The 11,746-nt window shown below is 44.7% G+C and overlaps 1 protein-coding gene across 1 annotated transcript; it reads left to right on the forward strand.

The window, feature by feature from the left end:
- Window positions 1–10,183: 10,183 nt before the first annotated feature.
- LOC120372059 (P2Y purinoceptor 3-like) lies at window positions 10,184–11,746 on the forward strand. Its single transcript, XM_039488756.1, has 2 exons — window positions 10,184–10,337; window positions 10,662–11,746. Exon 2 carries the CDS (start codon window positions 10,718–10,720, stop codon window positions 11,744–11,746), a length of 1,029 nt encoding a protein of 342 aa, XP_039344690.1. The 5' UTR covers window positions 10,184–10,337; window positions 10,662–10,717.

Here is an 11,746-nt window from a genome sequence, read left to right on the forward strand (position 1 = left end):
AGGAGAGAAGATAAAGAAGATTAGGAGGAAAAAGGAAGGTTAGCATGTGGGCAGAGAGCCAAAAGGAGCTGGGTGGGAAGTGGATTTGGCATTTACAGGTTAAATGGGCATCCAGAGATGAGTGGGAAGGGAGAGGTGCAGTCCCACTTTTGGCAAAATTTTCATCTCTTTCCTAATGACTGGAGCCAACTTGAGTTGAGCATTCAACACTAAGTTCAGGTACAGCTAACTTCAAAAAAGTGTCACCACCCAAAACTTGGAGCAGAAAATAAAGAAAAAGGCAGACAAACCAAACCAAGAAAGCCAAGACCAGGCACACATTAAAACTCTTAAAATCCTAAGGAAATTCCCAGACTAAATACTTTAAGGTAAGGTTAAGGTTGAGAGTATCTCTCAGTATTCTACCAGTAAAATTCCTTACATGAATGCTGTGATGGGGAAAAAACACAATTACTAAAAAACCACGATATTCAGAATTAAGGGATTAAACTTGCAAGAATCAAACATTTGAAAGTAGCAAATTCACAGTTCAGATACCCCGAGTACCCTACCTCTGCCCTTGGAAACTCAAATTCCTTTATCCATCCTTTCACCCTACAAGTTACCATAAAAACTAAAAATGCATCTGAGAGGTACAGACGTAGCACTTCACATGGGTAACTGAATTGATCAATACATGAGGCTTATCTGGGGACTTTTCAGCACCCCATGAGCCATAGGAGGCTTGTTCATCCTACAGCTCCAGCTGCCTTAGTGTCACACAAGATATACAGAAAGAAAGAAAAAAGCTACTTTTCAAATCCTTAATGGACAAATAGCACAATAAAAGGAATTATTCCCTTTCAATCATTAAGGTCCAAGGGTGAAGTCCTTACCCCACTGAAGTCAATGGGACTTTTGCCATTAGATTCAACGGGGCCAAGATTTCATCCAAGTCCTTAGATGTGCTAAGGGTGTTCAGTACCTTGGAGGAGGTACTCAGTTTCTATGATGCTATGTGTCAACAGAAAACTCACTCAGAACCAGCTTGCTCTCCAGTGGAGACATGACACCAATTACAAACCAGTGCTCAGTGATGGACATTTTCCATACTTTGCTTGCAAATTATACAAGTATATTGGTGAATCAAAATGTAATTGGTAAGATGCAGATTTCTTAAACTGTAAAGCTAGGGGTTGCATACTTTGTAGCTTGTATAAGATGAGCTTATTGTACCTTCCATTTCCCTACCACACACTCCTCATGTAACACACCCCTATCCCATTCACCTGTATTTCAGAGACTCCCTGCAACTCCTTTGAATCTTTCCATTGATGGGGGTTCTTTGTGCCCCATTCCCCTAAGGCCAGGGGCTCTGTGCCCCTACCCCCATCTCCCACCCCAGTCTCCTCTTCTGCTAGGAGTTCTGTGCGCTCCATTCCGTCTGGGTGAAAAGTCATTCATGGTATCAACATGTTAAACTCTGTGGGAAGGGTAGGCAGAGATGAGACAGAAGTATTGTTATGCTGGAAGTTGTTAATGGATGCCATCAATCAGTCTGTTCTATAAACAAGTGGAGAGGAGTATGAGGTTGTGACTGCTCTAAATAGATAGAAGAGGCTTCATATGTCTCCCATTTTCCCCTCTTTCAGTCTTCCAATTTTCCCAAAAATCAATGGGAGTATGGACATTGATGTGTAGAATATTCCCTGAAATTTTGGAATTAATATAATTCAACGTTCAAAAGTTATGTTACGTATATACAGACAGACAAATACAGAAATGCCATTGAGTTGAATACAAGATATTCACAAGTTGGGCAAAAAGCCCTTGAAACAAAAACATACGTTACAAAATAGGGAAGTTGGAATTACTAAGAGGGCAGACTTAGGAGAAATAAGATTTCTTAATTATGAATTCTGAACACTCTGAAATGTTTGGGTTTCTTGAAAGATGAACCTTAACTTCAAATATCCTGGTTTTTAATAGTGCTGGAGGTTTGGGTTTTGTTGTTATTGTTTATGTTCGCTAACTATAACATTCTTGGAATATTTACCCATACATTACTAATATGGACTCTCAACCTTAACCACTTTATTGAAGATTTCTGCCTGACAATTAGCTTTATGATGAGCTAGCCAATTATAGGAACCCTAACCATACCTCCAAGTGCACTACCCTTAGAAAACCGAACCATAGGGCCAGAAGCCCTACACATAGGAACCCTAACCATAGTTCCAAGTGCCCTACCCTTAGGAACCCTAACCCTGGGGCGGGAAGCCCTACCTATAGGAACCCTAACCCAGCTCCAAATCCCCTACCCATAGGAACCCTAACCCGAGGGTGGAGTGTCCTACCCATAGGAACCCTAACCCTAGCTCCAAGTGTCCGACCCTTAAGAACCCTAACCCTAGGGCGGGAAGACCTACCCTTAGGAACCCTAACCCTAATTCCAAGTGACCTACCCTTATGAACCCTAAACCTAGGGCAGGAACTCCAACCCATAGGAACCGTAACCTTAACTTCAAATGCCCTACCCATAGCTCGAATTGACCTACCCTTTGGAAGCCTAACCCTATGGTGAGAAGCCCTACCCATAGAAACCCTAAGCCTAGCTCCAAGTACACTACCTTTAGAAACCCTAACCCTAGGGTGGGGTGCCCTACCGACAGGCACCCTAACCCTAGCTCCAAGTGCCCTACCCATAGGAACCCTAGCCCTAAGGTGGGGCGCCCTACCCATAGGAACCCCAACCCTAGCTCCAAGCGCCCTACCCTTAGGAACCCTAACCCTAGAGCGGGAAGACCTACCCATAGGAACCCTAACCTTAGCTCCAAGTGCCCTACCCATAGGAACCCTAACCATAGCTCTAAGTGCCTTACACTTAGGAAGCCTAACCCTAGGGCGGGAAGACCTACCCATAGGAACCCGAGCTCCACGTGCCCTACCTACGGGAACCCTAACCCTAGCTCCAAGTGCCCTACCCATAGGAACCCTAACCCTAGAACGGGAAGCCCTACCAATAGGAACCCTAACCCTAGAGCAGGGTGCCCTACCCATAATAACCCTAACCCTAGCTCCAAGTGCCCTACCCTTAGGAACCCTAACCCTAGGGCGGGAAGCCCTACCCATAGGAACCCTAACCCTAGATCCGAGTGCCCTATCCATAAGAACCCTAACCCTAGGGCAGGAACCCCAACCCATAGGAACCTAACCCTAGCTCCAAGTGCCCTACCCTTAGGAACCCTAACCCTAGGGCGGGAAGACCTACCCATAGGAACCCGAGCTCCACGTGCCCTACCTACGGGAACCCTAACCCTAGCTCCAAGTGCCCTACCCATAGGAACCCTAACCCTAGAGCAGGGAGCCCTACCAATAGGAACCCTAACCCTAGAGCAGGGTGCCCTACCCATAATAACCCTAACCCTAGCTCCAAGTGCCCTACCCTTAGGAACCCTAACCCTAGGGCGGGAAGCCCTACCCATAGGAACCCTAACCCTAGATCCGAGTGCCCTATCCATAAGAACCCTAACCCTAGGGCAGGAACCCCAACCCATAGGAACCTAACCCTAGCTCCAAGTGCCCTACCCTTAGGAACCCTAACCCTAGGGCGGGAAGACCTACCCATAGGAACCCGAGCTCCACGTGCCCTACCTACGGGAACCCTAACCTTAGCTCGAAGTGCCCTACCCATAGGAACCCTAACCCTAGCTCCAAGTGCTCTACCCTTAGGAACCCTAACCCTAGAGCAGGGTGCCCTACCCATAATAACCCTAACCCTAGCTCCAAGTGCCCTACCCTTAGGAACCCTAACCCTAGGGCGGGAAGCCCTACCCATAGGAACCCTAACCCTAGATCCGAGTGCCCTATCCATAAGAACCCTAACCCTAGGGCAGGAACCCCAACCCATAGGAACCTAACCCTAGCTCCAAGTGCCCTACCCTTAGGAACCCTAACCCTAGGGCGGGAAGACCTACCCATAGGAACCCGAGCTCCACGTGCCCTACCTACGGGAACCCTAACCCTAGCTCCAAGTGCCCTACCCATAGGAACCCTAACCCTAGAACGGGAAGCCCTACCAATAGGAACCCTAACCCTAGAGCAGGGTGCCCTACCCATAATAACCCTAACCCTAGCTCCAAGTGCCCTACCCTTAGGAACCCTAACCCTAGGGCAGGGTGCCCTCCTCATAGGAACCCTAACCCTAGATCCGAGTGCCCTATCCATAAGAACCCTAACCCTAGGGCAGGAACCCCAACCCATAGGAACCTAACCCTAGCTCCAAGTGCCCTACCCTTAGGAACCCTAACCCTAGGGCGGGAAGCCCTACCCATTGGAACCCTAACCCCAGATCCAAGTGCCCTACCCATGGGAACCATAACCCTAGGGCGGGGTGCCCTACCCATAGGAACCCCAACCCTAGCTCCAAGCGCCCTACCCATGGGAACCATAACCCTAGGGCGGGGTGCCCTACCCATAGGAACCCTAACACTAGTTCCAAGTGCTGTCCCCATAGGAACCCTAATCCTAGGGCAGGGCGCCCTTCCCATAGGAACCCTAACTCTAGCTCCAAGTGCTCTACCCTCAGGAACCCTAACCCTAGGGCTGGAAGCCCTACCCATAAGAACCCCAACCCTAGCTCCAAGTGCCCTACCCATAGGCAGTGTTGAGCTGGAGCCGGTTCCCACCAGTTCACAGGAACCTGTTAAATTTAGGAGCCATTTTAGAACCAATTGTCCCGTGAAGGACAACTGGTTTTAGAAGGACTTTTACATTTAACAAAAAGCCGCAGCAGCTCCCTTCCCTTCCTCTGGCCCCAGCTCACCTCACTCCGCCTCTGCCTCCTCCCCTGAATGCTCCCCAGGCTTCTCCTCCCCTTCCCTGGCTTTCTGCAAATCAGCTGTTCATGCAAGAAGCCTGGGAGAGCTGAGAAGGAAGCAGTGGCTTCCCGCAGGTTTGCTGGGGCATGGGGTCAGGGATGCGAGGAGTGCTCCAGGTGCCCCACGGCTCCAACCTGGCCCCCGACCGCGGTTAGCCGGGAGTTGCAGCTCCGGCCCGGCCTGCTGGATGCCCTGACTCTGGCCCGGCCTGCTGGATGCCCTGACTCTGGCCCCGGCCTAGCGCCCCAGTTCCGGTCTCAACCCCGGCTGAGCGGCCCAGTCCGGCCCCCCATCTCTAGGCAGCACGGCAAGTGGCCAGGGAGCATGGAGGGGGTGTTGGATATAGGGCAGAGGAGTTGGGGGGGTGGATTAGTGTTGGGGCCATCAGAGGGCAGGGAACAGGGAGATTGAATGGGAGCAAGGGTCCCGGGGGAGCAGTCAGGAAGGAGCAGGGGTTGGATGGGGCAGCAGGGTGCCGTCAGGGGGGACAGGGAAAGGGGGTGGATCGGGCAGCGGTCCAGGGAGGGGTTGTTAAGGAACATGGGGGGTTGGATGGGGCAGGAGTCCCGGGTGGGGGCATGACCCCCTCGTGGGGTGAGGAGGAGGGAACCAGTTGTTAATATTTTGGTTGCTCATCACTGCACTTATGGTATGCTATAACACTTGAAATCCTTTGACAACTTTAGGATATAGGGCTCACAGACAAGAAAAGATCACCTCTGTTGTTCATTTTGAATACTGTGAACTCTCTTAAAAATACATTCAGAGTGGGTGGGAAGAAAGAGGTTAACTTTTGACCAAATTTTCAAGAGGGTTCCTTCAATGACATAGAGCATTATATATCCGTACTAACAATCAGATTTTTTTCTGCAGTCATCTTTAAAATAATGTGACATAGGACTGTGTGTTTATGTCAGAACTTATTGGCATAAAAATAAATCAATCAAAATATAAGCTTTGTATTTAAATTAAGCTCTACAATCCCATATTTTTTCTTCATATTCCACTCTGCCTCTCAAATATATCATTTCTGACACGTTTCACAGATCATGACATCAAAATCTATTCTCACTAATTCTTGCTTATGAAGACTGGAAATATGCTCTTGTTCAGCCCTCCTTTACTGAAAAATATAAATTTCTATTGGTGCTACACTGAAAATGAAAATTTACAGTTCATCTCAAGCTAAAGGGCAAAAACATTTCAGTTTAAGTAGCAGAAAGTTTAATAAATTAAAACATTGTTAAACGCTTCAAAGTTGTCTTTAAATTTAAAGACCTTTCACATCTTCTGTATTTCTCTGTTAATGCGTGTATGCCCTTAGGATGGATTCATTTAATTTACATTATTGTCTCTTCACAGCTGTAAAGAAATAGGTGACATCTTTATGTAATATACTGTAACAAACGGTACCCACAGCACTTACTTTTTATGTACGTCAGTTTGTTTGAATGAAACATGTTCAATATTTGATTAGTATCAGAGGGGTAGCCGCGTTAGTCTGGATCTGTAAAAGCAGCAAGAGGCCACAGGACTCTTCAATATTTGATTAGTAATACTATCATCAGTTCATATCTTGACATTTCTGCTTACCCCAAAACCAAACAACTCAGGGGTTTTCAGACAAACAAGAATCACTTACTAAACTGATAATTCCATTTAGGAAAAGCTGGGAGAAGATTGTAGAGGCTGATCTGATAAGATGCAAGTGCCCTCAGCAGCCATTGCCTTACAGTCCTACCCACTGGCTTCACCGGTTGGGGCCCTTAATTGTTACATGTAATCATTCAACAATTTGGACTCAGTTCTGCCGGCAGCTGAAAGAAGTTTAAGAAACACAGCCACGTAGTCAATGCCTCCTGATGTATACAAAATACAGTGTTATTGCCAGCCTACTCCCCTACTCTTACATATGATCCAGTAAGGGGAAGTAATTAAGCCCCTTGCTCAATTGTCCTGCTGATGGCTAAATGTTAGTCTCACTAACCTTGTCTGCAGGATCAAAACTTTTAAGTGAAAGTAAAGCCTTCCGCTATGAAGCAACACTATTAACAAAATTGACAGTGAAACAGAAAGCCATAGGAAACACTGCTATTCATGCTAAAAGAGATCAAACCATTCTCAGTTCTTTGGTATCATATTCATTGTCCCTTAGCTGGGTATTTTTAGTGAAGTAGAATAAGATGGTAAATAGTAAATGAGAAGTTATAAAATATTTTCTATGCAACATGATTAATGGCAAGTATTTTATTTTAGGTGCATCTTCATGCTTTATTGAATCAAGTCAGATGGCTCCAGAAACAATTACAACTAACATTCAAGCCTATGTCCTGGGCCTGGAAATTAGAGTCAGAACCTATTAAAATTTCACACCACTAGAATACTAACTGACTAAACAAGCTCAGAAGCAGCTAGAAGAAGTTTGGTTGGTTTATTGTCCGCCCCCCCCCACCCCCCATTTTCTTTGCATAAGAATTAAAAACCAACAGCTATTGAATATTATTGGTGCTAATATTGAGACTTCAGGATCCCACTTCTGATAAACAGTGTAATTTTTTTTACATGTTAAGTGCATGGAGCCTTCATCCATTGCAGCTTTAAAAATTTTAACTATTGTTGTAGATTCCAGTATGAAGTCTGTCACTAATGCAGAAAAACTATTTTCTGTGTATTAATGGGCCACCAGTGACATCCAGTGGCTGGTAAGTCATAGAACACATAGGTATACACTAGAATAACCTGCCCCTCTGAGATCTTCCATTATAATTAAATCTGCTAGTCTAGAAACAGACTCGGTCTCAACTGCCTATTTCATAAGGCAAACTCCATCTGTTATATCATATGTCTAATTACTGGTTTGTTTGTATTTTATGTTAGGGATAGTAACAAGGGAATTCTTGTATCATTCAAAATTATGTCTCAGTGGATGGAATATTGGAAGTGATCAGAGGAAAATGTTGGTCTGAAAAAGTTGAGGTTGCAAACACATTTTGTCACTTAGATTAGATTAAAGGCGACAAGTTAGAGACGACTCAGTACATATCTCAAAAGCTAAAAAAGTAAATTGATTTCCAATACACTCTTCATTGTGCTGCCATCTCCTAATTATGGTGTTAAGTGGAACAAAGTAACAGTGCCAGTCTTAAAGCAAATCTTGTAACATCTTTATTGGCAAGTTATTTTGGTATCTAAAAATTATCAACCAAAGACATTTATATTATTACATATGGTTGCACCTATTATGCACTAGCTACTTTCTAGCCATTCAAGAGAGAACAGTCCCTACCTTGAGGATTTACAGTCTAAGGACAGTCAAATAAGCAAAGAGAAGTTAGGGGAAGAGGAGCAACAAAGAGGGACTTATTTAAGTCAGCTACATTTGCTGTGGGAAGATGGCAGAAGTGATTCATTAAGAGGGATTTGAATATGCACAGATTGGGGCTTTGCAGATGAGCTTAGGGAGGTCAATAGGATGCATAGAATAGCTTTCAGAGGAGACTGGGTGAGAAGCTGACAAATAGGCAAAAGAGGGCATGAACAGAACACTAGCAGAATGGAAGGCATATGGGGACAACTTGAAGCTCACTAAGGAAGTAGAAGTAGGAAGGGGAAGAGTTATATAGAATTTTGAAAGTGGTGACCAGAAACTTAAATTTGATACTATAGCAGATAAGGATCTAGTCGAGGGATTCAAAGAGGGGAACAACATGATCACATGAATGGGAAAGGAAGATGCCTTGGCTATAATCTGAAGAGTGGAAGGGGACAATGTGTTTGTCTGGAACATCAGGGAGGAAGATCATTATTGTTTGTATTGTGGTAGCACTTATCAGTCCAGTCCTGGAGAGGGACTCCATTGTGCCAGTAGCTGTACAAAACAAAACTAAAATGTTGCCATTGTGACAATAATAGCTTACACGGTGTTGATAATGGCTATAGCTAAAATGATTGTGTTCATTGTATAGACACAGAGCTTAGACAACAGACCAAGCAGGATTTTTAATGAAAGAGCAAAATCTAAGAAGCAACACATTTTTGATTAAAGTTCCTACTCTACATTTGATAAAAGGATTGTATGGCTCAGCTGGCAGTGACAAGAAAAATCGGTCTGTAACCGTTTTGCCAATATGTATGATAAAACCCATAACCACTGAAATCATATAAAATGGTTGCACAAAACTTTCAAGTGAACATGCTGAATTTAGCATGGCTCTAATACAAATACCTGCAGAGTTTAAATGTGTCCCTTTGCTGAGCACTGTAGAGTACCAGGCCCTCTATGGAACATTCAGCCCCCCAAAGCCAACATCCCAGACTTACAGAATTAGTGTATATCACATGGGCTGATCTACACTTGTTTGGGGGTGAAAAAATCAATCTAAGATACTTTGACTTCAGCTACGTAGCTGAAGTTGCGTATCTTAGTTCGACTTACCTGGCCGTCCTCACGGCAGCGAGTTGACTGCTGCAGCTCCCCCCTCGACGCTGCTTACTCCTCCTGCCGAGGTGGATTACGGGCGTCGATTCGCAGATCAATTTATCACATCCAGACAAGATGCAATAAATCGATCCCTGATAGATCGATTACTACCCGCCGTAGTGTCCATTGTGCACATCAGCAGCAAACCATACCATTCATGCATTGAAACACCACTACCGCTGCAAGGAAAAGGATAATTTTGGCCTTGCTGATTAGTACTGAAAACTGAATGAGCTTTAGCCTAAACTTTTGAGGAACTAAAAGGTAATATGTCATTTCTATCTCCTCTCTGCTTTGGATCAATTTCAAATAATGAGGATAGTATGCATGTCTCCTGGATCATTGGAATTTTTACTGTTTTATGATATTCCACAGCTAATGCTTAATTGGGTATAAAACATTAAAAGTTTTCTTAATTTTCCTAATTAATCTTGAATATTTTCAAAGAAGATTGACTAAGAGGAAACTGGAAAGTAGGAGTAAGTCTCTTTCCTACCTTTTGGTATAAAAACAATTCTATCCTATCTTCTTGGAGTGTAGTGAACATGCATTTCTGAACCATGATGAAACCTTATCCGTCCCTCAGCAATTTGGATCTATTTCTACATCAGTAACCACTTCCACCTGTGGCTAGCAATCAGCTTTGTTTTCTTTCTATGTCAAGCTGTTATGGTTCGGCTGAAAATTTGCCTCCTTTTTTCAAATAAAGTACCTATAATACTAAACCAAACAAATCAGAAATTGCAAGCAGCACTCTATGCAAAATTTATGCTTCCCCCTGTAACAGTTCCATTGTAATGTATTGCAGCAGGGCATGGTCACCAGATATCAACACCACCTGGGTGCACTCCAGTCCCAAGTATACCTTCAGCATAGTCAGCTGCGTAAAGAATTCCCATCTCTACAGAAAGAAAAGGACGCCTCCTGCCCTCAGAAGAGTTTAGTGACTAGCACTGTAGCTGACTATACTAAATGGACTCTAAGAAGCAGAGGTGCTTGTAAGTAAGTTCTCAACTCATGCACAAGGTAAAAGCTGAAGAACTCTTTCTTCAGTGTTTGCTTGTTGTTTCAATGTCTAGATTTGTTGCAAGTTTTATTTAATTGTCTTGACCCAGTAGTGTCTGCATGTGTCTTGCAAGCTTATTTTGCAGCAGTTGCCGTTTACTTTGAATCCAACTAATAAAGAGAATATGTAGCATTTCCATAGCTTCTTACATATTCTGGGAACTTTACAAACAGTAATTAAGACTCTGAAGCAGTTCTGAGATGGCAAGAGGTAAGGGTAGCACTTGTGACTGTACACTTGTTTCTATTTCTGGCAGGGGAAGGACATGGTTTTAAAGCAGTGAGTGGTGACTGAGGTGCATCCACCACGAAGATGCTGAACAAAACTCTGAATGATACATCAGAAGCAGCCCTGTGCCCCCTAGAAGAGACGTATAAGCACATATTACTCCCCCTGGCATACAGCGTTGTGTTTGTGCTGGGGCTGCTCCTCAATGGTGCCATGCTGTGGCTGTGCTGCTGCCACACCAAGGAATGGACATGCACCACTATCTACCTGGTGAACCTGGCTGTGGCTGATCTGCTCTACATCTTCTCTCTGCCCTTGCTTATCATCAATTATGCCATGCAGGACATCTGGCTCTTTGGAGAGCTGCTCTGCAAACTGGTACGTTTCTTATTTTACAACAATCTGTATGACAGCATCTTGCTGCTGACTTGCATCAGTGTCCACCGCTTTCTGGGGATTTGCTACCCCATCCGGTCACTGGCTTATAAAACCAGAAAACTAGCTATCATTGGCACTGCTGTATCCTGGATACTGGTACTCATTCAAGTCTTGCCCAGCTTGATCTATGCTCGCACTGGCTTCATCAATAACCGTACTGTCTGCTATGACCTGACTAGCCCTGATAACTTCAACAACTATTACCTTTATGGTATGGTTCTAACTGTGTCTGGTTTCCTTTGCCCTTTTCTTATCATTTTAATCTGCTACTGTTTGATGATCAAAAGCTTGATTCAAACCACTGGTAAGACCAACCTCACAAGCAGCGCTGCCCGGGCTAAATCAATCCGGACCATCCTGCTAGTCTGCGGGCTTTTTGCACTTTGCTTAGCTCCTTTCCATATCACTCGTGCCATCTACCTTTACGTCCGAGTCCATCAGAAAGCTGACTGCCGTCTCTTACAAGGAGCTACCTTATTTTATAAGATTTGGAGGCCGCTGGTGGGCCTTAACAGTTGCTTTTCCCCACTCTTGTATTTTCTTTCTGGCCAAACCAACACAGTCAGACTCATTCTGGAACTGAGGCTGCATAAAGTGGATCCCCTTCCTAGGCCTACAGTGAAAGGTAAGGAGACAGTGGCTCCCAGGGAGGCTCCTCCTCTTGCTGTGGAATGA

This window comes from Mauremys reevesii, linkage group 9, assembly GCF_016161935.1.
Source record: "Mauremys reevesii isolate NIE-2019 linkage group 9, ASM1616193v1, whole genome shotgun sequence".
Lineage (NCBI taxonomy): Eukaryota > Metazoa > Chordata > Testudines > Geoemydidae > Mauremys > Mauremys reevesii.